This window comes from Hippopotamus amphibius, chromosome 11, assembly GCF_030028045.1.
Source record: "Hippopotamus amphibius kiboko isolate mHipAmp2 chromosome 11, mHipAmp2.hap2, whole genome shotgun sequence".
Classification (NCBI taxonomy): domain Eukaryota; kingdom Metazoa; phylum Chordata; class Mammalia; order Artiodactyla; family Hippopotamidae; genus Hippopotamus; species Hippopotamus amphibius.
Window position 1 is genome coordinate 29,348,030 of NC_080196.1, and position 25,905 is coordinate 29,373,934.

General features: G+C 38.3%; 1 protein-coding gene across 1 annotated transcript; it reads left to right on the forward strand.

Moving 5' to 3' along the window:
* The first annotated feature begins 1,785 nt into the window (after positions 1-1,785).
* Positions 1,786-24,387, forward strand: LOC130831889 (cysteine-rich secretory protein 3-like). The gene is made up of 8 exons (XM_057700352.1): positions 1,786-1,821; positions 12,107-12,177; positions 14,901-15,017; positions 16,399-16,486; positions 17,994-18,142; positions 18,718-18,815; positions 20,774-20,862; positions 23,510-24,387. The coding sequence occupies exons 2-8, from the start codon at positions 12,109-12,111 to the stop codon at positions 23,635-23,637; spliced, it is 738 nt and encodes a 245-aa protein (XP_057556335.1). The 5' UTR covers positions 1,786-1,821; positions 12,107-12,108; the 3' UTR covers positions 23,638-24,387.
* Positions 24,388-25,905: the final 1,518 nt, after the last annotated feature.

The following is a 25,905-nucleotide window of genomic DNA, read 5'->3' on the forward strand; positions in this document are numbered from 1 at the left end:
TGTCAAGTCATAACTATGAATATAAAATCAGAATAATTACATTAACTGTTGAGTCAAAAATATAGTTCCCTTTTTTATACCATTTTCTATCTACTTCTCATGGTAATCTCTCACAGAAGTACCTATCTCTTCATCAAATCATCTCTCACAAAAAAATTAAGTGCAATCTCATAAGTTAAAGGGTTAGGGGCAATTTTGTCCAAACATAGAGGAAAAGAAGTACATAAAATGAGAGGGAAGTAACACTTAAATATTTGTACCACATGGCATGCAATTTACACATATTTTCTCATCATAATTAAATAAAATGTTATTTTTCTATCTATACATGTGAAAACTTATGGACAAAAAATAATTTCCTAATACACATTTGTGTAGAAGTTTAACCCATAAATTTAACCCAGACCATAAATCCCAAGCTCTTAACAATATTCTACATCATTAAGTAGAGAAGAGAATGGGCTCTAGGTGCTTCCGGATGTGGTCTTGCCCATGAAACACGTTCTCCACAGGAAAATATTTGCAATGACGGTGAAACGAAGGTGATTTTATCCAGATGGCTGATTCAGCTTATTAAGAGTCCCCATTTCACATACACATAGAGTAAAATACCTTTTAGGGTTTAGTGAAAGACATTGCAGCTGAGTGGTTAGCAGTGTGTTCTGGAGTTTCTGGTGTGGTAAAATTATGCTGAGTTCTAAACTCTTATAATGAACATTTAGAGTGATACTTAATTATTTAACATATTTATAAACTGTCATTAAATGATGTGACTATTGATCAGGCACTGGTAGATCTGTTCTAGTATGTTTTTTCATATAACCCAATAAAGTTAGTATAAACATGAAAAATGAACCAAAATTATTGAATTATGTACCACATTGTGCAATCTATATAGGCTCCTGGGAGCAGCCAGCAGTGCCTGCCAGTGCTGCATACGTGCTACTTGTGATTTATTACCTTCACTTCCTCATTTATAAAAACTCAGTACTTGAAGTCCTTACATTTTAGAGACACAGAAAACCTGAAATCATTCGTTTAACCCTTTTCCTTCCTGAGATGTGGAAACAAGCTTAGAATGATTAACTAAAGCCTTTCATAGATGAATAGAATCAAATGATGACAATTTAGTATGTACCATAGATCAATGTTATGTTGATTTCATACAGCCAGAAAATAAACGTTAATATCAGGAGACTATAGAAATACCAATGAGTTATGGGGTCTTTTTCCGTTGTGTTTTGAAAGACACTGTGACCTAGCATTTACAAAGTTGAAGTTACTCTCCAAAGTAATAATGATTACTAATGAATACTTAAATGAATATTCATTTACTAATGAATATCTTAAATCTCTGTAAGAAAACACTGTATGCTCCAGAGTTCACAAAAATGATAAATTTAGATTTACTCTTACAGAAAGAGGTAATCCTGAAAACTCTAAGGGTGGAATAAGCATAGTTTGGTTAAGAATTGTCAAAGTAGCGACTGGCAAAAATGTGGATAAATTGTACCAGTATATGAGCTCCAAAGAAGAAATGTACAGTAGCTAAATTTCAAATACTAATTTATTTTTAAAAGCTATGTGGAGAATCACAAGATAATGTCAGAAGTTCAGTTAGACAACCAGCAATGAGATTTGAGACTGCTGGGATTATGACAAATCTGGTTGCAAACCTTGTTGACAGATTTACTTGCACAATCAGAATTTGCCAAAGCAGGAAGTAGGGATAATGTATATAAACCTCTCTAACTTCTTTCTCTCCACCTTCCTTCTTCCTACAGATAAAGCAGATAACCTCATCCTGCCCTGAGGACAACAGTAAGTGATAATATCTTTATTTTAAAGTGACCATTTTGTTGTGCCAAAGTGCTTACCCCTTGTCAGTGGTGAAAGGATACCTAGTAAATGGCACTATGCTTTTCAAGTCTGTTGATAACCTTTATTAAGAGTAATGATCTTGTTATCATATTTTTCAAGCTAAGAAAGTAACATATTGCTCTATTATTAACAAAAACCACTTTTATCCAATTTAACAAATTATTCTTTTTTTTACCTTTCATTCTAAAATAAGTAATATAATTAATTGCCATGTCTATGACTTTTGGAAACAATTATACTAGAACTTCCTTTAAGATAAAAATGAAAAGGTATGGTTATATTGGTGTATATACTTCCACATGAATAACTTTCCTAATACTAACATATATGGACATTATATAATATAGACATTATTAAAATAAGTATGGGAAGCTATTGCTAGTAGTTTTAAATCCACCAAAGCAAAATAACAGCACCCACCTTGAGACAAAAATATTCTAAAGATTACCAACCTAACATAAAATATACCCTATGAAATGCACTCAAACCAAAAAAAGATTTTTAGAAGCTTTCCAAGCAAAAGTCAATCTATTCAGGCATCTACATTTATATAAGTAATTTAGATATAATATCAGTTATATTTTATATAAGGAAGCAATTTCTATATAAAACTTTCTACTCCTTGGCAAATAAGAAGTGATCCTGGATAATTAGCTATTAAGAGACCACATAACTCTCTATTGATGATGTGAGCAGTTACTTGATTCATAAAGGGAAGATTTCACTTTAAAAATATTTTATTAATGCTTTTCTCCTCTATGGCTAGATGCCATCCAGGAAGCTTAGGGAAGACTCACACTATTGCCAGAGAAGATCTGGTGTTGCCTCTTCTGCTAGTTAAAATCAAAACCTAGAATACCAGCCTATACGACTAACTGTACTCAATTTTTTCAGGAACAAGGGCTCTGAGACCAAAATGTCTGGGCTTATCCCCCAAGTTCTTCTGCTTGCACGTTTATGGCATTTCATTATTAAATCTCTGGTCCTTGGACTGCCCATCTATACATTGGGGTATTGAGTAACGTCTACTACCTAGATTGCTGTGAGTTTAAAGAGAGCCTATAGAGAATAACACAGTGCTTCACACAAAAGACAGCATCACCATTTAACAGCATTATTATGTGTGGCTCACTTAAAGCAAAGGGGTATGGCTGTAAAGAGTTGCGTATAAATCATTTTCCCTATTTATAAATGTAATCCTTCTACATTCACCTTTATAGAAAAAGTTTAAAAAGGACCTGGTTTTCTTTTTCTCCATATAGTGAGCTAGTTTTCCCAACACCATATGCTGGATAATCGGTTCTTCCTCTAATCTTTTTTTCTAATGCCTTGTTTGGTCCATTTCTTAAACATTCCACTCACCTCCATCAGTCCATTAGTCTCTTCCTACAATAATATCTAAGTTTTGTCAACATAAGTTTGAAGTCTATCTTAGTAGCTAATATGAAAAGATACCCACATTAATTCCTCTTAAAACGGGTTTACTTAGTTATTCAGGAGCCAATCAGAATTTTTACTCAAATTATAAAGTATTTTCGTATTAGTTTGATTACGATTGATATCTTTATGATATTAACTCATACCATTTAAGAACATGGAAACCTCTCAATCTATGCAGATCGTCCTTCATGTCCTTTGTTAGAGTTTTACACTTTTCTCTAACAAGGATTTTTTTATTTTATAGATACTTTATACTTGTTATTACTATTATGAGTAGTATCTTTATTTTAAATCCTAAATCCCTGCAAAAAACAGGCCCAACTTTGTTTTCTAGTTGAGTGTCGTCAGTATAGGGCAATAGTGCTTTCTGTAGGTTAATATCGCATGCAGCAAACTTGTTGACTGTGGTGTATTCGCTAAATAGATCATGATATCATTTGAAAATAATAACATTACCTCTTTCCTGACAAAACTTACACATATTTTTTTTTCTTTTCTTATGCCTTTGGTCAGGATCTCTCCAATACCATGTTGAACAACAGCAGGAACATGAGTCATTCTTTTCTTATTCCCAATATTAAATAAAAGGCACCTAGAGCTTCTCCAATAGCATAACACTTGCTGTAGATATTTAATATATTGCCATCACCAAAATAATGAGCTCCTCTATTCATTTATTTGGCTATAAGCAGGGATTGAATTTAATAACATATTTTTACCACATGACTTTTCTTTAGCCCATTCATGTGATGAATTTGACCAATAAATTTTCTCATTTTGAATATCCTTGCAGTCCTACTAGAAACTTCACTTGATGATAGAGTTTAAATGAATTTTTGAAATTGGTGAGTTAATTTTAGAACTTTTGCATTGTGTTTATGAAACAGGCCTATAAATAGTTTACTATTATCTTAATCTGTTTTAGGAATCAGTCCCAGAATCATTTCCCTTTGGTGCCACTCCTTAGGTTCACTTTAGGAAGAAACAGCATTGAGAGGAAGTAGTCATGCTACTTTATACTCACATAACCCTAGGGCGTAGGATGGAATAGGTGTATGACTGTATTAACAGTGTAGAACAGTCCACACATCTCTTCACATCTGAGGAAGGTTTTGTTTCCCTGATGCTATCTTGTGGATACTTGGCACCAGGACAGGTGGCTAGTTCTGTTGCTGCAGAATTTTGCAATGAAGGGGAAAAAATGATTATCTTGAGGCAAGAGCAAGAATTAAAAGGTATTGGGAACTCTGCACAACATTTTATAATAACCTAAATGGGAAAAGGATTTGAAAAAGAACAGATACATGTACATGTATAACTGAATGACTTTGCCGTGCACCTGAAACTAATACAACATTGTTCATCAGCTGTACTCCAATACAAAATAAAAATTTAATAAAGACCGAATAGGGAAAGGATAGAAATAGAGCAAATAGTTTTGTAAGCAATCTAGTATTAAATTAATTTATGTTAAATTAATTACAAATCATTTTAGTAATGGCAAATGAAGCTAGCCAGTGTTCATACCCATCCTTTAACAAATAAGCAAAGTTTAGAAAATTATCATCTTCTAAGTTATTAATGATTTATATAGGGTAATAATTTGGGTGTTAACCTTAAAAGCTGACATACAGAATGCCTATTAATACAAATGTAAAATAGATAGCTAGTAGGAAGCTGCTGTGTAAAACAGGGAGATCAACTTGAAGATGGGTGATGACTTAGAGGGGTGGGACAGGGAGGGTGGGAGTAAGCTGCAGGAGGGAGAGGATATGGGGATATATGTATAAATACAGATGATTTACTTTGTTGTACAGCAAAAACTGGCACAACAGTGTAAAGCAATTATAGTCCAATAAAGAGCTTAAAAAAAAAAAATGAAAGCCAGAAAGAGAAAAAAAAAATACTAAGTGGCAATTCTAACTGTAAATGCTGATCATGTCACCTTAGAGCCAAACTCGTTCATTAAATGGCCATTTTCAACATTAAAATAAAAAAAAAAAAGGAAGAAAAAAAAGGCATTGCCATCACTACACACTCAGCCCAGCTACTGCCTCAGGATGCAATCCCTTCCTCCACTTCAACCCACCACACACACACACACACACACACTCTCCCACACCCACACACACACACCCCCCAACACATGCACACTAGAAGTCACGAGAGACTTCATTCTCCTAGATTTTCTCGCTATCTTTTTGATATTTCTTGAAAGCCATGATTCTCTTTTGCTTTGGTCATTCCTTCAGAGTCCATGTTGGGGTGAAACAAGAAGGCTGCCTATTTTGACGTCCTCACTGGAATAGAAGCTAAAAGCTTACTTTGAAAATGGACCCTTTTACGAATTCCCCTCTTAGGAATGGAGCAAATTCTCCTCAGATATAATTTGAAAATTCTTATTTCCACAAAATGAACTTTTAAGGCAATGTACGCCCCTCTAATTTTTCTAAACATATGGTTTTTATCTGTTGATAAGCCGTCATGTCATGTCATTAGAGAAAATATTTTCTTTTCCACGTGAGTGTTTTAAACTTAGTGGAGATAGTGACATCAGTGTGAGGAAGGGATAATATGTTACAGTTTGAGTGTATCATATCCCTTTTCGCTTCAGGAAGACAACTTGCTCTGCTCTGTGTCATTAGATGTTAGTAAACCATCAACACTTGGAATTGTACATCTTTGAAAGCCCTGGGTTTGTCTTTTCTCTAATCACACTTAGGAGAAATAATTAGGCTCCTGAAAAGGAAAATGACAAAACACAGAACAGAAATTCATGTAAAGAGAGCTGTGGTGACTTCCACATAGCAAAATAGCTTTTTTAAAGGGAAATGAATGTAAAGGAATCTACAGTTTGCCACTACAGAAAGAGCAGCAGAAATGTATAACTACACACATTCAGAAATTGTCCACACGCAAGTAGACAGCAGGAAGAGGCAGGTATTTTCCCTAATTCTTTCTACTGCTTTCTGTGTGACTGACCAAACAGAACTGCACATACACCTATCTGACCTGTACCTGCTGTTTAAGGAGGGCCCTGGGCACGAGAGGTGGCGTGGGGTTAAATGCATTGGTCTCACAGCTGATGATGGGCCTTTATCACATTTTTCTCATCTGATATACTTGCTTTCAGAGCCCTGAGCTATGTTACAGTCTTTCCTGTCCTTTTCCAAAAGCATCAGAATGAGTCAGGGCAAAAGAAAAAGAAAAGAAAACTTTACCCTCCACTTTTGCACACATGGGAAGATTCAAGAGCTCCCACTCTGGGTGCTGGAATGATGGGCTCCCCTAATGATACGCTGAGGCTCTGAGGGTGAGTAAGAATCGTGTCTTGTTAACTTGAGTGCGTTTGGAATTATCTAGCATGCTATTCTGGATAGAGTGTGCAAAACTTGATGAATGTCTGTTAAAGGAAAGAATAATACCTGATTGTCATTGGCTTGCAGGAAAAAAAGGATCTGTTTTTCTCTTTTGCTCATAAATTCTCCAGGGGCCCACTTGAGGCCATTACCAGAGGAATGTTCGTGCCCAAGGACTCTAACTTAAGAACAAGTCCTCTGGAGACTTAGAAAGCTTCTGAAGCTCCACCACTAAGCAAGTGAAGAGTGAGCCATCTTTAACCATAAGGCATTTAAAAGGATGAAGATGGTAGTCTGCCCTTTCCACACTCACGATCTAATTACAGGAAAAAAATCAAAAGCACATGAAGAAATTGAAAGAAATAAATCTTGCACGAGTCAGAAAAATTGAGTATAATCCAAATTCTGTGGGGTAGGATTTTTATTTAAAGGTTCCCATCCAGTGGCAAGGTCAGTGGTTTTGGAGTTAACTTGTGAGTTTCTTTGGGGAGAGGAACTTGGAAATGTTCTTGAAGGATGCTGCTAGAATCCAGGTTCGAGGATTAACACGATCAGAGGTATAAACGGCATATGATCAAAGGATAATGAAAGTACAAAGAAGGTGCCTATCGTGACTAGAGTTAAGGGGGGAAAGAAAGATTATCCAGTGGATGATGTCACAGGTTGGGTTCTCCAGGTAACAATACCTGAGACACAGAAAGTTTATTAGGAAACACCCTTGGAATCAATTCCCTTGGAAGAGAGGGGGAGAAAGCAAGATTAGGCAAATGTGTGACAGAGTCTCATTGGAAGCTTCAGCCAATCAGCCCCTTTGCAGTAGTTCTGATGTTGGGGTGATGCTTCAGAGTTGTTGGTACTTGGAGCGAAGAGGTCAGGCCTTTAAACACCCCACATCTGGCAGGTATAGGATGAGGGGGATCTGGGAAGGGAGCATGACCTTGGGCCAGGAGGCTGCCTTCAGCAAAGCCAATCCCTAAAGAGCCTGAGAGCTGAGAGATTCCTGCTGAGGGAGCAAGCATCCCAAATAATAATAAAAATAGTAATGTTAATGCTAGGCCTTGTGTGCGTATGTGGCGAGTTTTTTATGTTTTCAGGTTGCTTGGACCTTGCTTATCTCCCCAACCCTACAAAAGCCCTATGAGGTGACCCTATGTCACTGTATTCTAACTTGATAAATGAAGATGTTCAATTTCATATAGCTAGTTAAAGATGAGCTGCATAAAACAGCATCAATAAGGATAACAACAAAATCCCAGGCTTCCCAACACTTACGGTGCTCTCTTTCCTTTAGGACAATACCAGGTGCCAAAGTTTGGGTTTGCTCAATATGGGGCCAGGTATCCCTGAGAAACAAACATGGCTCTTTTTGATATTAAATTTGTGTATTTGCTTTATACAGAAACAAGTTCATTTTTCTTTTCATGCTTTTCCTTTTCTGTCCTCACTTTTTTTTTCTATATAGACAGTTTTATTTTAGATTCCGTGGGCTTCTATTAGAAATGTAAACCGAGTTATCACCATACTGCCCCTTAAGAAAACCCTGGGATTTACTGTCCTGATGCCTAGTCTGATGTTGCTACACCTGGCAAGGCAGTGGAGGGGGCAGGGATGTCTCCACAGGTCTGGTTGGCAAGAACCTCCCGGCCCAAACCCTGGCCCCTGGGTCTGTGGTTTTAAAGGGATGATCCTAACAGCACATTTAACAAGGGGGATGAATCAAAACACTGCTACTTTAGAAATTCAGACATGTGATTAAGAGAATGGACATTTAGGCTTTAACGACTGAAGCAGCTACTTGAGAAACCACAGCTTCCTGATGCCTGGACCCGTTTTCATCCGTACTTTATTCCCACCACATCTGTAGTTAACAAAACCTGTCAACCGCCTAGAGGGGTATAACATCAACTTAGTGGGAAACTTAAAAAGAAAAACCCCAAAACATCTGATTGCATCTTGTCTGTTACCCCCAATTATTATTCTCTGAAACTTTCATTTATGAAAGAGTATGCTGAGTCACAGAATAAAATATTGCTTTCACATGGGTCTCAATCTGAAATCCACAAATGCTAATAAGTCAGTTTGTAAATTTGTTTCAGAATTGAACCCAAGACACACTGACTTCATAGGAAATCCACTGAGAAATGTTTTTCTAGGCTGAACACCTGTTTCCCTTTAGTCTCCCCCAACAAAGCATGTACATATTAATTACTTTCATTTCATAATCACTGCTGTCCCACCACTATACCAAGATCACCCACACTGTGTGTGTGGTATTCTGAATGTTCTTAGTTATACCCTAATTCCACTAACTGCAGAAGATTTCCTGGGATAACCTGTCACTTGAATTCTTTGGCTACTTTTGAAGATGAAGTCCAAAGAACTCTTAAATGATTCTCCTCGGGGCGGTGGGGCTTTTATAGATATTAGCAACTACCACCTTTGGCTGTGCTGATCCCATCTAGAATCACTGGGAGACAATCCGTAAAACCAAGGAATCGTTTGAGGCAAGTCCCAGGTGACTCTCCTTTTTGGAAGACAGTGATCTGATGTCCTCACGTTTTTATTCCATTTTCCCACCTCTTCCTCTCATCCACCTAAAATCTAAACAAAATCAACCTTATCCTATTGCTGTGAGTGAAATTTTAATGGTATAGAAGAGCTTAAAGTTCCAAACCATTGCAGAAACACGTGTATCATTTGTATCCCTCGTAGAACCCGTATAGGAATAAAGCCATCAGTTTTGTGATTTCCATTCCAGTTCTGTCCCTTCGCGTTCTGGTGATTAAATAGACGAAATACTTCATTAAAATGCTGACAACGTGCTAGATTATCTCAACAAAATTACATAAATAAGGATATTATAATGGCCGACATTTTGAAATCAAGATGGATATCCTAAGAAAATATTCTTTGCATTCTCCAAGTCTTAGAAGTTTTATATTTGAAGGATGACAGAAAATGATTGTTTTAATTGTTTATATTCTCTAATTTTTTTTCTAATTTTCTCAAACATGTTCAGTCATCTACTGGCTATTTATCAGCTGCAAAAAGATTTATAGTAATGTATAACTATTTTTGTCAAGGCAGATAAGTCATTAAGTGCTTTCATTCTTACCTGGAGACGCAAGACCTCAAAAAGTATGACACAGTTTAGCAGGAAATGGATATTGAGGTTGAAAGAAATCCTGGGTTCTGTCCCAACTGTGCTCTAACTGGCAATGAGTCTATTGGGAGATTACTTAATATCTCTGTGCTTCCGTTCTTCCCTTACGTGGACATCATAATGCCTAAACCATCAGCTTCACCAGGCGGCAAAAGAACAACTAAGATACTAAATTTGACAAAGTCGGAGGCACTTTTCCAAGAGTGTCTTTGTAATAAAGGTCTTTTCCTTTACAAATTAATTATGGTAATATAGATTCATTATAGAAAATGCAGAGAAGAAAAGCATGCCTTATCACATGAGGATAAACTCATTCTCTTCTATTTCTGTTTAATTTTATTTGCTCTTTGCCTGGCTTTTTGTCTGATCATTAGTTTTGTGGGAGAAGGGCATGAGGTCCTGTTTCTGTTGCTGTCCTCCAGGTGAATCATAACATCTGTATTCCCAGACCTCCCTGCACATCAAGGGCACCAATACTACTATGCAATGAAAGCTCTTCTGTCCCCTTATCTTAAAGCTGGCCCCCCCAAAACCTACCTCATAGAGCTTTTGTCATATACCCATGAGAAAAGCCAAGGTGCATTAAAGTACGGATGCTGAATGGCAGCCAGGGATAACCTTCTCTTCTAGTGTTTTGCTTACGCGCCTAACACCAATATGTAGCTTCAGATTTCCAATGACTACATGTTATGGGCCTTGGAACTCACTTGAAAGTAATCTAACTCTCAAATATTAAATATGGGACTGTGTATTCTCTGTTGGAGCTGCTATAACAAAATCCCCCAGTTGGGTGGCTTGAGCAACAGAAATTTATTTTCTCACAATTTAGGAGATTAAAATCTGAGAGCAGGGTGCCAGTATGATGAGTATCTAGTGCGACTTCTCTTCCTGGCTTGCAGACAACCACATTCTCACTGTGTATTTACACGGGCTCTTCTTTGTGTTCGTGGAGACGAGAGCAAGAACGAGAGCGAGAGCGTTTTGATGTCTCTTCTTCAAATAACACTAATTCCACTGAATTAGAACCCATGCTTATAACATCATTTAACCTTAATTACTTATGTAGAGACCCAATGCAAATGTGTCCACGCTGGTTGCGGCAGGGCGGGCTGGTGGGGGGAGGGGGGGTGCGGGGGTGGAAGTTAAGGTTGCAACATATAAATTTTGGAAGGCACCAGACTCTTTAACAGAAGGCTAAGGATCTCCCATGTACTATTTGGTGTTCTGCCTTTTTTGTTGTTGTTTTGAATCTTAACTTTGAAACATTAAGCATTTTCCTTGTTACAAAAGCACTGTAAACATAACTTCTTGTCTAATATGCTTTATCAAGAGCATGTGTTTTAATTGATTTAGACATTCTATATCCCTAGTTTTGAGCATGTAATTCACTACAGCTTCACCCTTATAAATATTAATGTGATGAAAATTTTACGGCTAAAGTTTTCCAATTTATATTCCTATTTCCTCAGGATTACAAGAAGTTGTATTAGTGAGGCAAAGGATGTGAACGTATGAAGGGTACTCATACAATGGATTGGTAATACCTTGGAACATGAGACTTGTACCTTCTGTTTTTAGATCCAGAAGGAGAATGTTGCCTTTTTTAGGATTTGAGGTGATGAAATAAAGAGAATGGTTTGAGTGGGAATGAAGGGGGACACTGGGCAGAGTTGAGGAGAACGGTTGAAAGTATCAAGGAAAAGCACTTACTTCTTCATGGATGTACCTAGGCTTCTAGGGACGACAAGACTATGAGCCAGAGCTCTGGCAGGAAAGAAATGGCACACGTGCTCCATAGAAACGTGAGGAGATATTAATTGGGGGATATTTATAAAGGATAAAGCAGGGTGTAAGGAAACCAGCAAGGACCAATTTTTTTTTGTCACAGTTGGGAGCAATTGCTACTCCTGAATGGGCAAGTGAAGAAACCATTCCTCAGAACCAGGAGAATAGCTCTGTAGACCAACAGTGGAGCTAGGGTGGAACTGGGTAGTGTAGCATCAACACTTACAGGTGGTCTTCAAGGGCTTCAGTCTCGTGCTTCTGTTTGTTCTTTATTGTCCCCATTGGAGGCTCATGTCTGGGCTGAATCCATTATCATCCTACTGGCGCCTTGTGACACATCCTCCCTTGTCTCCTTACTAACGAACTTGGGGTAACTGAGATCCTTACTTTGTTTGTTTTGTTTTTCCCTGTGTTCCACAGAAGTTCATGCACTAAACACAGCAATGCAGTCTCTGTTCCCTTTGTTTTGTTTTCCCAGCAATGGCCTTATTCACGGGGGTTTTGTTCCTGGCTGCTGTGTGGCTTCCGCTCTTTCCTGCAAATGGACAGGTACGGTCAAGGGGAAAAACCTTTTCAGAACAGTTCAAGCAACTTTGAGGGACAGCTCGGTACTAGACCAATTTTTGAAAGAAAAAAAGGCTGGCGGGTCTGGGGCATCACAAAGTATTCCTCAGTTGCTCAAAGTACTTAAGTCTAAGGCTGTGGCAACCAGTATGGTAGCTTGTGCCCACATGAGGATGTGGAACACTGGAAATACGGATAGTCTGAGTTGAGATCTGTGTAAATACTATACAGAGCATGCTTCAAAGATTCAGCGCAAAAAGGGAGGTAAAAAATCTCTAATAATTTTAATATTGATTGCCTGATAGAAAACGCTTTAAATACATTTGTTGAATAATACATATTATACATATCAATTTAATATGTTTGTTTTATCTTTTTTAAAGTGACCACCAAACAATTAAAATGATGTGTGTTGCTTTAATTATATTTCTATTGACAGCACTGGTCTGTGGATTTATAAGCTAAGGAAACTTCTCCTATCCCAAGATCTTTTCTAATTTACTTTTATTTAATCCATTTCAATGTGACCCTCACAGAAAATTAATGATACACTTATATAACCTCAAAATAGCAACACTTCTTCACACACATCACCACATTTAATGTTTCATAGTTACCTTGTGATAATAATTACACCTACGTTTTAAATTAAAAAAAGAAAATTTACTAAAGATATTAAGTATTTCGACTTTTCTCATAACCTTATAATGAGTATATGTAAGGTAAGATATTCTAATTATTTCTAATACGCTGCTTCACTTTAATAATCGAGAACAGAATCTATCATGCTCCCCAGTGACTGGTGTGGAGATGCCCATGTACGGTGTCTATCTCCTGATCAGACAACCTCTGAATGTGAGGGGCTTTGGTCATTGCTGTCTGTTTCCACACCCTCCTCTGACTCTGGATGTAGATTACCTGAAACTCCTCAGACCAGAGGAGTCTGACACGGCATTTAACCTCATTTGGCATTCACAAATACAGCCATCGCGTGACCATAATCAAAGTTTCAATCTGAAGACACTGTATTCATAGACCTAGGGTTTCATTCAGGTAGTTTGCTCTTTTCCCAATTTCTTCCCTGAAGATTCCTTTCACAGGCCTTTCCAGTCCCCTGTTGTCTGTCTAGTCCATCTCCTGGTCTTCATTTATAAAATTATTTAAAAGGGACATAGCATTTTGGTCCTTTGCACCAGCAAATATCTCTGTGATGCAGCCATCAGTCACTACTGATGTTTCACATCTGCATCCTTTCTAACTTAGGAGTCAATGGCTGGTAATGAGCCTGATCTGTGGGTACCATGCATTCAGTATTTGTCCCTGTTCTTAGGAACACAGGAGCAGGCAGGAGAAATGCACACATAATGAGATTGTGGCAGTAAAGTTGTGGTCAGACACGTGTTCACAGTATTTGCAGAGCTTGGAGGGGACTTAAAAGCTGGGGAGGGGGGAGAGAATAACTTCTCCCAAGGTGTCAGGGAAAATCAGCAAAGGACCCTGTCTGTTTGAACTTACACGTCCAAATTTTGCTCATTCACATACAACATCAGACTCTTCTGCAAATTTAGGTCATCAAATTGCTTAGACTTTGAGGGAACTATTCATACACCCTCCTCCACCTCCAGGCTTAGGACCCTCCAACACACATACACAGACACACACAAAGATACACTGAAAGTATCAGCACCTGATTTAATACCTTGTCAATTACATTTCTGTTACTAAAAGGAGCAAAGTCCACAATAGTCCATTAACTGGATGGCTTTGCTCCCTTCAAATTGCCTTGGAGATTTTTGTATATTGTAAAACTGTCTTTGGAGTGACCCCCTAAAATCTGCTACAGAATAGGTAGAATCATTTACTGGAGTATTGAATATACTTGGACTGGGCCCAAACATTCTTTAAATACACACAGCCTGTCAGATCAAGGTTCCCTGCATGTCTAAAAGCAGACACCTACCTCTACCCTTATCATTCCCTTTCTGCACCTGAGTGTGAACAAGAATGTTAGTGGCTCCTCTCTTGTAACTTTGTCTTTGAGGTTTCACGCTTATGTCTAGCAAAATCACATTAAGACGTCTCTTAATACTAGAAATTGGTATTTGTAGCCTCAGAGGTGTTTTTATTTTTATCTTTTTACTTTTACTTTTGGCCACACCATGAAGCTTGCGTGGCTTATAGATTCTTAGTTCCTGGACCAGGGATGGATGGAACCCACATGTGCAATGAAAGCACAGAGTCCTAACCACTGGACCACCAGGGAAGTCCCGTCTGAGGTGTTTTTCATTGTCATGACGTGAATAACATCCCCACTTTCAAAATTCAACATTCTTTCTTATTTAAAAGTCATAATTTGAGCTCAGATTCATTGGCACTGTTAAATAACTAATATAGACTTGAACTGAACACTTCTTAAAACCATCTTTGTTCTCTTGGGACTTCCCTGATGGTCCAGTGGTTAAAACTACTCCTTCCAACACAGAGGTGGCAGGTTGGGAAGCTAAGATCCCACATGCCTCGTGGCCAAAAAACCCAAACATAAAACAGAAGCGATACTGTAACAAATTCAATAAAAACTTTAAAAATGGTCCACACGAAAACAATCTTAAAAAAAATAATAATCTTTGTTCTCTTGAATTAACTTATTCATTCTTATATGCAATTTCCAAAACGTTAAAAAAAATAATCCTCATTTGACTTTCCTTCAGGATCCAAAGTTTGGTGCTTTGTCAACCACCCTCCAAAAGGTCCAAAGTGAGATTGTAAACAAACACAATGACCTGAGGAGACGAGTCTCTCCACCTGCCAGCAACATGCTGAAGATGGTAAGAAGTGGTAACATACGGAGAGTGGCTTGAGCCAGCTGTGATAAGAGCTAGTATATGACACCTCTTGAGAACTTTTGGGCTTGGGAAGTTCTGCCTCCATTTTGGTGTTTTATTTGAGCTGTGTTATGGACAGGGAAGAAAGTCTTCTTCTTTTAAATTTCACGTACTATCTTTACTTAAAACCTGTATTTCCTCCTTCGATGTTCTTTTTGCTACAATAGTTTAATCCGTCAGAATCTGTTCTCTATCATGTCCGTTGCAGACTTTACCATCTTTGTAAGTGGAATTTCTCCTCCCAGAAGGAGACAAATGCACATGCACACATACATCCATATGCACATATATAATAGGTAATCTGTACACAGTTCCCAGGTGCCCGTGGAACCCCTAAAGCCTCTACCTGAACCCTGGCGCTGATGTGAGTATGCGCCTTCTGACCTGGTCAGTGTGCGCCTCTCCCTTCTAGGTCCCCTCCGTGCAGTCACACCCACAGTGCCATCATCCACAACACCCTCGTTATTCACGTCCACTCCATCTGGGCTGCCCTTTAGGCCCTAGGCCTTTCTAGGACACGTCATTAGTAAGGGGAAACCGAAGTTTTGTTGACTTTCAGGAAGAGGGGACAAAAATATCATGCCACTGCAAATTTTACCTCCTCCCACCCCCACAAAAAATGGCCAAACATCTTCTGAGGTGCTCTATTGCAAGTCTGGAAGGGCCCATGCATGTGAGGGGCCCAAAGCTTAAGCTGCATTTGCGCTATAGGACAGTGCAGAAATCTTTCATTTTGCTTCATAACGGTTAAGTGACTTGTCCATTTTAAAGGGCTATTTACACTGTGGGGGCAGAATGAAAACCACATCTTTGGACATCAGTGAGAAGTGCTTTTCTGCTCATTATTTCTCCTAATCTAGGATCCAGAAGGCTTTTTCCCGTTAGCATCAGTGCCATAGCCCGCTTTACCCTCCTGAAGACCACACGTCTCCCAAATGTCTTTGCTGAAAAAAAAGGAAGGACCTGAGAGTGAAGTCCGCCAGCTCAGTACCATAGGAATCTCAATACCTCCATGTGTTGATCAAAATTTAGAGTTAGGACCATTACTAAAAATCTTCAGGTGTGGCTGCTGTGACATCGAAAATAGACCATCGACTAACTTAGATTTTTCAATGACTTCAGGTAGATGTACTATGCATGTTTTCTTTGTAGCTCGGAGAAAGACACATCCAAAAAGATGTCTTTGATTATCATGATAATCAGAAGATGCACAGACAGACATTTTATACTGATATCAATCAATCTACCAATCTTGTTATAAGGCTTATGTTTCTTAGTAATTTGAGTCATTAATGCTGTATCTTTTTCTCTCTTCTTGTTTTAGCAATGGGACAGCAAGGCAGCAGCAAATGCCAAAAAGTGGGCAAACAAGTGCCTTCTCAAACACAGCAAGCCAGAGGATAGAACAGTAGGTATGTAACTGAACACGTGTTTGTGGAGGAAATGAACAAGAAAGATCACAGGGACCATTTTTTGACGTTGCATTAAGAAAACTTTGTGAATAAATGTTGCTTCTGATGCTGCCTTTTTCAGGTTAAAATCTCTGTGTGGGAGAGAGGCCTCTGAGAAGCGCCACCTCATGCTTATTGAGTGTTATGTTTTACAAAAACTGTCTCACACACGATCACATTTGTGCCTCTTAGCTGTCTCCTACGTAAAGCAGTCATGTCTTCTCTTCCTCTGTTTTAAACAGTAGAAAACGGACTGTCAGAGGGAAAATGATTGTGTTTCTAAGCTTATTTATTTTTTTACTTATAAAATATGCTGAATTTTATCCAACTAGTTTCCGAACTTCACTCAAAAATATGTGGCATTAGCACCTACTTTTACTGTTGTTTTTTACTTTTTGATCAGAGTAAGTCAAGTCTCTTGTATGTTCTGCATGCCTACTACACATGCAATACTATATTAGACGCAAAACTAGCCTAAAAGACATGACCTCTACAGCAAGGTACATGAAAACAATGAGATAAAATATCATAGGTATGGTATGAAATATTAGATAAAATACTTAGATTATCAACAATGACAGAGCCCAATGGCAAGCCACATTTCGAAGTGGTAAATAACTTACCTGTTTTAAAGGTAAGACAGTCATTGTTGTTTGTATTTTTTATACTATAATTTAATGCAATTAGGAAGAGGCATACGTATATTCAGTAGAAGATTGGAGCAAATGGTCTTGAAGAGCCCAGTCTACTGTTAAAATCTTAGCTTCTTTCCATCCTTCTTCAAGGAGTTATGCAAGAGCAGTTTACACTCCCGTTAAGTAGCATGTAGACATTACATTTCAAGCCATCCAAATAGAGATGTTTGGCTTCAAAAATATATTGAAACATATACTGAAAATATGTCAAACTGTTGCTGTGCTGCAAGGCACTTCTTTCCTTTTTCTCTGACACTTTGGCCTGTGAGGTTCTCACTTGCTGATTCAGGGCAGACCCATACTCTTTGAAAATATTGTCCCTCCTGGTGTCATTTGCTTCATACTAGGCCTCTTCATTAAAGGCAGAGTGTTCGCTTTTTTGCAAAGTTCCTACAAAATAACAATCCTAAGCATCTCTTCAGGGTCTTTTATATAAAAATCTCTGGTGAGTGCGGGCAAGAATCGGAGAGAAATTATACATTGGTCTCTGCCTTTAGCAAGCTTCTGACACAAAGCTGAGAGCACCTGAGGCACACTCGTGAAAAATTTAAAGCGTAAACGAACGAATCTAGGGAGGGCAGATATTAAAGAAAGAAGACTTTACCCAAAATTGGGTCTGCTGAGGCCAGTCTCAAGGTGTTAAGCACGTCTGGCTTCTATCCAGCTTATAGCTGATGAGAAACTCCCTCATGGATTAGCAAATACGAGGGCTTTGAAGAACAAGAACTTTGTGTGCTTTATGATTTCCCTGTGAATGATCTGTTTCTTCATAGGTACCAGGCGCTGTGGCGAGAATCTCTTTATGTCAAGTCGCCCTCTTTCATGGTCAGAAGCAACCCAAAGCTGGTATGATGAGGTCCGTGATTTTACTTTTGCTGTAGGGCCAAAGAGGCCTAGAGCAATAGTCGGACATTATACCCAGGTAAGGGGAACAAATAAACAACCTTCTGACATCAATACCCTAAAAAGAAAGCCTTCTGCAAATATTTACTGATTCCAGTGTTGAACTGAGGGGAAGATGTCAAATGGGTAAAGGGTTGTTTGGCATGTTGTGGGTATCTCAGCTGTGAGCTGTCATTTGTCAAAAGCCTGCATGCTCTCAGTGGGGAAATATACTCTGTATTTTTCTTATAGTCAAATGGGTAAAATAGTGAATGTACATGGAAATGTAGCATTTTAAGAGATTTTTAGGGAAGACCGTGGCAGTGCAGTGGGTTGCGTCTCGTGCTTCCACTGCCGTGGCCCGGTTCATTCCCAGGTCTGGGAACTATGATCCCGCAAGCCGCATGGTGCAGCCAAAATAAATAAATTTAAAAAATAAAATTAAAAAAATAAGAGGTTTGTACCTTGAGTCAAGAATTTAACTAAATATATCCACAAGGTATGCAGAAACAAAATATATCAGTAACCTTATTTTCAGCTTTGTATTTCCTACTGTTTGCTTTTTGATATTTTCTTCTCTAATGTACTCTCATATCTTCATTTATGGGCACATAGCTTGTTTGGTACTCATCTTACCGTATCGGATGTGCAGTTGCCTACTGTCCCAATCAACAGAAACTAAAATACTTCTACGTTTGCCAGTATTGTCCTGCGTGAGTATATACTTTCAAGTTTGCTGTCAAGAATGCTGTCAGCAATTTAATATTTTAAAATTATTAACTAATAGACAAACCAAACTATTTTAAAAAAAGCATATTTCAGTAGAGGGGAGGAGGGATAAAACTTTAGAAGAGTTTGTTAAATTTGAGGCACAACCAGTTTCTCAGAGAGAAGACCAACTTCTCTGTTCCAATAGTGTTCTGAAGGTTTCGCTCCTCATGTCTAAAATGATTTCTCTTCCCTCTCATTTGCCTTTCCTGAAGTTCAGGGTTACTCGTGTGTATATGCAGTGTGCTGTTCTCTCCATTTGGCGTAGTCCGTTCTTACTAAATTCACACACTAGAAAGCGAAAGCTTGACGGTTAGGTCATGGATATAGCTGAGCTAGCAAATGGGGAAGGACATTTTAATTATTCCAGCTCTTTATAATCAAATGTTCCTACACCTGCTTATCTCAAAATGCCTACATCACACCATTAACAATTGATTAATCTTGGACCTCAAGGGCTTTTCAAAAGATGTTGATACATTCCCAATTGTCAAGAAAAGGTAATATCTCAAGTTTTCCTTCTCAGAATTTGACACACAGACGCGCGCACTCACACACACACATATCTTGAAGGAGTCATCCATTAAGATTTTGATTTATAGCAGGAAATATTTCCCTTCCTCCAGCAATATGCCTGAATTATGCACAAAAATGCGTAGGGTTATACTAGACATATAGTCACAACATACCTCTTCATTTTCATTTATCTTTCGTGTTTGAAATTCCTTACCACTGGAGGGAGAGTTTCCCCTAAAACCAAGCTTCCTATGTGGTTTATATACATTTTGAAGCTCTAAATGACCCAGGTGAGGTAGGGTTGCACTCTGAGAAATGTAACCTTCAACATCATTTTCCCACAAGCACCACTTTAGGGTTTGGGAGAAAGAATCGAAAGGTCCTAGAAGAATGCATCCAAACTCACTGCCTGGCTATGAGAGGGAAGACGTGGAACCAGGCATCTGAAGTGAGAGTTGGAGTGAATAATGAGGGAAAGCAGCTGTGAGAGAACCTCCCGAATACTTCTGTATCTGTTTGACAGTTTTTCCAAGGGCTACCACACATAGAGCTCTATTCTATGCAGAGAGACTGAGATTCAGATACTTTGCCTTGGGTCTTCGGTCCACATGGTGCAACTGAGATTTTTGCCTTATATTTTCAGATAATAGTGGCCAATGTGTCATCAGCATCAGTGAGGGGCAGGCTGGTCACTGTAAGACCCACGTACGCTGAAGATCAGTGTTAATGAAACCTCTTTTTTTTTTTCCTAACTAACATTCCCATTTGTGGCAAGCACAAAAAACCTCACACACAAAATCTCTAGGCATTCAAAAACCTCCTCAAACACACCTACCTCTTAAAAACACACACCAAGAATCATTTAACAATCAACACCACCCCCACGTGGAAGCCAAAAATTATCCCAGTGCTTTACTTTCTTTAGTTTGTACTAGACAAATTATTATATTTTCCTTTTTAAATATAAAAATTACACTTCACAGTAATATTTTCCGTCTGCAACCGTCTGTCACCCAGGAGGGTCTCTGTCTCTCTACAGGATATGTTTACTTCTAGGGGTGCACAGCCTTACCAATTCCACCAAGTTTACTGGGAGATAAAGAGTGTTGCCACAATGAAATATTCTCTGGAAAGTTTAGAGCCTATTATTATCCCATTTCAGCTCAAGCTGTGAGACTATGGTCAAGGAAGGGAGAGTACATGTGAATTTTTCTCTTACTTTGCACTGCTGTCGAGTACACTTTGGGAATGTTAGTTTCTCAGTTATTTGACAGGATTAAAAATACTGAATAGATATTTAGGTATATATCGTGACAGATGCTACTCTTGGAGCATAAACTAAACTGAGAAATGAAAAATGTTTGACATTTTGTATTTCAAATTTCAGTGGTAATATTGTTGGCAGAGAACATGTCCCTTACCAAAAAGGAACACCTTGCGGCAGCTGCCCCAAGCATTGTGACAAAGGACTATGCAGTAAGTTTGAAATCATTAACTTGCTAGTTTAATAAAAGTGACCTGACGTTACTAAGATTTAGAAAATATTCTGAAAAAAGAAAAGAAATGAAAATATTCTGAATGTAACCAACTTAAGCAATGCCTTCCTGCAAAAGACAACAATAATATTACTCAACAGAGTGCATTCAAGAACTTTCACACCATTGAGAATTTATGTCTCATTTGCAATGAAAAGCCTGTTACCGTATATAACCTAAAGACACACCAACCACCAATGTCTATTTGTGACTGTATTCAACCCGTGACATATTGGCATATATGAAAATGGTTCTGTGGAAATTTTTCATTCTAATTGAATGTGAATTTTGTTTTCATCAAATTAATGCCATTATAGCAAAGGTGGCATTTTAACAAAGAGAAATATACACAAATATAAAGATGTGAGACTACAGACTATGACTTAGCCTGGACAGGCACATCAGATAGTATAATTCATTATATGTCAATGAGTTCATCAAATTAATTTCCTTCCTTTTCCCCATAATGGAGTGAGAATCATCAAGCTTAATTTAATAACCACTTGCACTTTTGTTTGTTAATCACTTTCATATACTTTTAAAGTGTCAGTCAAATCTGCTTATAGTGTTATTAGCTCAGAGAAGCCTCAAAAATATTTTAGCAGAAAGGAGTAAAATTAATGCCATATAATCTCTTATTCTCAGTGTTATTGTTAATAGAGGTAGAAAGCACTGGTGTTTTTACTTAGCCTATGTTATCAAAATTATTATGGACAATACAAGTGACCCATTAACTGAGATTATTTTACCTTTTAAATGCATTCATCTGACTGAATTATAGCATTCTCTCTGAGAGAACTGCACAGCCATATTTCAGAATAGTGACGATATAAAGCTTTATATAAATCAACCAGAGAAAACAATAATGACACCTCCGCTGAATACTATTTGTTAAAAAGTTTGGAATTTGTCTTATTAGTCATGAGCAGCCAATGGAAAGATTTTCAAGAGAAGAGTGATGAAATCAGGACTGTGTTTTATACAGAGCTGCTGGCAGTCGGGTGAAAAAACAATTGGATGGGAAGCCAGCTTGGAGATGGTTGAAAAACATGGGCTTATAAGCAACTATCTTTACTGCATGAGGGCAAAATGAATGAAGAGAAATGAATAGTAGTAAGAAATAGGAAGAAAGTCAAAGAGCCTGTGTTTCTTGCCTGTGCTTGTTGTTCCTCTGGGAAAACAACATTGTTAATCAACTGTACTTCAATTTTAAAAAAAAAGAGAGAGAGAGAGAAACTAGAAAATAGAAGGGAATGAGTTCAGGTTGATTCCTAGTGCCTGCTTTAAATTATTTAGTAGTTGAAGTGCCACTTCTCTGAGCCCGGGTGAATGGAGCTGACAGTTGGGAAGGGATACCAAAACATTGCCAAGCTTGGAGGTAGGAAAATGCATTTGGTTTGAGATTTATTGAGTTTGTGACCACTGAGGGACATCCAAATGGAAATGCCCAACAATCATAGTAAAATTCCTTTCCGCGTTTACATTTTTCCACCCTTATCTTCTCATAACGATTTCTTACTCCTAAAAGGAAGACAAGTGGCATTAGAGTGTAGGGCAACAAGGTCCAATATAATGTTTGCATTCATGGAAATGTTCGATATTTGCACTGTCTTATAAAGTAGCCCCGGACACATTGGAATGTAACTAGTATCACTGAGGACTTGAAATTTTAATTGTATTTCATTTTTAATTCAATTAGGCTTAAATTTAAACAACCACATGGCGATGACTATCATTGTGGGTAGTGCAGTTGTAGAGAGGTTCATTTCAATTCATTGTACTCTGTTTTCTCAGGGAGGAAACGACGTCAGTTCATTTTAGAAACATTTCAAAAGGTGCACATTTCAAAAGAAGTGATGGGTTGACATCTTACACTTCTTCAGAAGTGACTTGAGGAGCTAAAAGATGGCGGCATGTCAATCCCTGTACCTACAATTCTATCCCATTAAATTGTTCCGTTTATATGTTATATTCATTGAGATACTAACTATTAGTTTTCTATTATTGTGTAAGAAGCACATACATGACCTCACAGTTTCTGTGAGTTAGAAGTCTGGCCATGGCTTAGCGGGGTCTTCTGGGACTATAATCAGCATATCTTCCAGGGCTCAGTTCCTGTCTGGACGGAGGAGGTGTCCATGTCCAAATTCACTCAGGTTGTTAACAGAATCCATTTCCATGTGATGGAAAGACTTAGAGTCCTGCCTTCTTACCGGTTCAGCCTCGATGCCAATCTCACTTCCTAGGTAGGGCTGCCCTCCACACCCCGCCTTGCGACCTTTAATAGTGTTTGCTAGCAAGTAATGTCTTATATAATACGAGGTAATCAAAGAGAGTAACACTCTATCACTTTTTTTTAATAAATTTATTTATTTATTTAAAAAAAAAAAAAGAATTGATGGGTTAATCAGGGAGTTTCACTACGAGACCTCAGGTGTCCCTCAAGATATGAAATGCTCCTCATCGTGTAATAATGCAATCATGTCTGCTCAATTTTCTCCTCCTCACTCACAGTGTGTTCACTGTTTGTGGTGCTGCTATGGAAGAAAATGATAACAAAGTGACTAATTTCTTTTTTTTTATTCCAGCCAATAGTTGTGAGTATGACGATGCCTATGCTAACTGTAAATCTTTGAAGAAAACAAGGACCTGTAATAATAACATTGTGAAGAACAATTGCCAGGCTTCTTGCAAGTGTCCAGACAAAATTTATTAAGTGTCCAGTACAGATGGAGCAGGGCTATGTGGAAGACGATCGCATCATCTGCTCAGATTCGACATTTACTAACAAGGAAATCACAGACAGCTTAGCTATGTATTTGATTCTAGACGGTAATGAGTCCTTTTCTCCTGGATCTGCTTTTTATTCTACAGAATTCCTTTTCATACAAAAGATTAAAAAGTCACCTAATCTATGATAACAACTTTGGATTTTGACATTGACTTTGGTGATGTAAATTTAATCTATTGAATCAGGTTGAAGATTCTGAAAGCTGTATTCTCTTCCAACGAAGATCACTAGAAACCTGACTTGAAATTGAGAACCATGTATAAAATGAAGAAGCTACAAGGGTATATTGTGCAGCATGGCGGATATAGTCAATATTCTATACTACCTATAGATAGAGTATAACCTTGAAAACTTGTGAATCACTATGCTGTATACCTGAAACTTTTATACTATTGTCCATCACTTATACCTCAAAAAAGCCCAGGGAGGAGTTAGAGAGTTGTCCCAGGAAACACGGGAGCCCCACAGACTGGGAGATGGAGCACAGGAGGCTCTGAATTAGAACTCACTTTTCAGCTCCTTCAGGCAACACCCAGGACCAGCTGGTCTGCCAGCCTAGGGTGGTTCTCCCAGTCTCCCATGCTCCCCCTCCTCCCCCATCTCTCAAAACCTGGCCTGGGGCCCTTGGCTGGAGGGTAACCCTCTGCTGGGGAAGGGCTGAGTCAAAAATAAAAAGAAATAAAGGAAGGAAGGATGGAAGGAAGGATGGAGGTAAGGTAGAAAGAAAGAAATTGAGAACCACGCTTCTAGAACAAGATGTATAAAAAGAACAGAATGTAATATCATTGTCTCAGGAATCCTGAACTACAGCTCTCATTCCTAGCCCCACTTTAGAGCTCAACGTCTTCAAAGACGTGTCCACATATGCTGTCTTTAATTTTTCCTCTCCCATTCCCCCTCCTCCCACTGATCTGTCTCCCATCTTTAGAATTAAATTCAAATTGTTCTTCCTAAGGTAGCCTCACTCTTCATTTTACCAAAATCAATGAAGCCTTTTGAGTCTGCACCTGCATAAACTGTACAGTAGAATATGACCACGCCTTTCTTTTTAAACCGCTCTTCTATTAGACAAATCTTCCTCAAAGAAAAATTCAACACAGTATATGTCAAAACTCTTCCTTCAGGAGGCAGAACCTAGTCCCCTCCCTTTGGAGTCTGAGCTGAAGTTAAGGACTCACTTCCAAAGAGGAAGCTATGGAAAGAGAACAGTAGTAACTTCACAGAGGAGAACTTTGGCAAATACCGACTTTTTTCTTTTTTTAATCCTTTAAAAATGTTTATTAGAAGCACACAGTGCCCGTTTATGGTTTAGCAAATCTAAAATAACTGAGTAATATACCATCTAATCTTTTGTATATAGTAAACTAAAACTTGGGGCTAATACATTGATACTATTGAAGACCTCCAGCTTCCAATTCCAGTCTCACTCTGGGTGGGCCTTTCTCCCTCCCCCATGAAGTCTTAGCAATGGCATTAGGACAATGATGGCAAATCCCATCTTAACCAAGTGGTCAAAATTAACATCATTACTGACCCATCAGTAACAATTCATGTGGATTCATGTATCTCCGTATACAATGTAATTACAAACGTGCAACCCCAGTCTCATTATGAGATAAAACATCAGGTAAACCTAAATTGAGCGGTATTCTACAAAATACCCTGACCAGTATGCCTCAAAACTGTCAAAGCGTGAGCAGTAAGGAAATTCTGAAAAACCACTGCAGACCAGAGGAGAATAAGGAGACAGACAACTAAATGCAGTGTGGTACCCTGGATCAGGTCCTGGAACAGAGGAGGTCATTAATGGAAATCTGCAGAGTCTGGGGTATTTGTAATAGCAATGTTGATTTCTTATTCTTGACCAATGTACCAGAGTAACGTAAGGTGTTAATATGAGGGGAAACTGAACCTCGGTGAAGAGTATATGGGCATTCTCTGTACTATCTTTGTTAAATTTCTATAAGTCTAAAAATACTCCAAAATAAATAAAAAGTGTGTTACAAAATCCTTTTTATTCCTTGGCTCCATGACACCTCATACGTTTTCCCCAGATTATCTGGTTATTCTTTCTGGGAAGAATAACCCCCCTACCTCAGCTCACCCCACCCCACTGCCACCCCCGCATCCCATCCACCAGCCATCAGGTTTCAATTCCTCTATTCCACTGCAAAATGTTTGGCTTTGTGTTTC

Bases quoted from the DNA above. Each gene is read 5' to 3' on its own strand.
- LOC130831889 (XM_057700352.1), top strand. From the start codon at position 12,109: ATGGCCTTATTCACGGGGGTTTTGTTCCTGGCTGCTGTGTGGCTTCCG. The intron at 16,487-17,993 runs GTATGTAACTGA...GTTTCTTCATAG, and splicing joins GCCAGAGGATAGAACAGTAG to GTACCAGGCGCTGTGGCGAG. The intron at 20,863-23,509 runs GTAAGTTTGAAA...TTTTTATTCCAG, and splicing joins TTGTGACAAAGGACTATGCA to CCAATAGTTGTGAGTATGAC.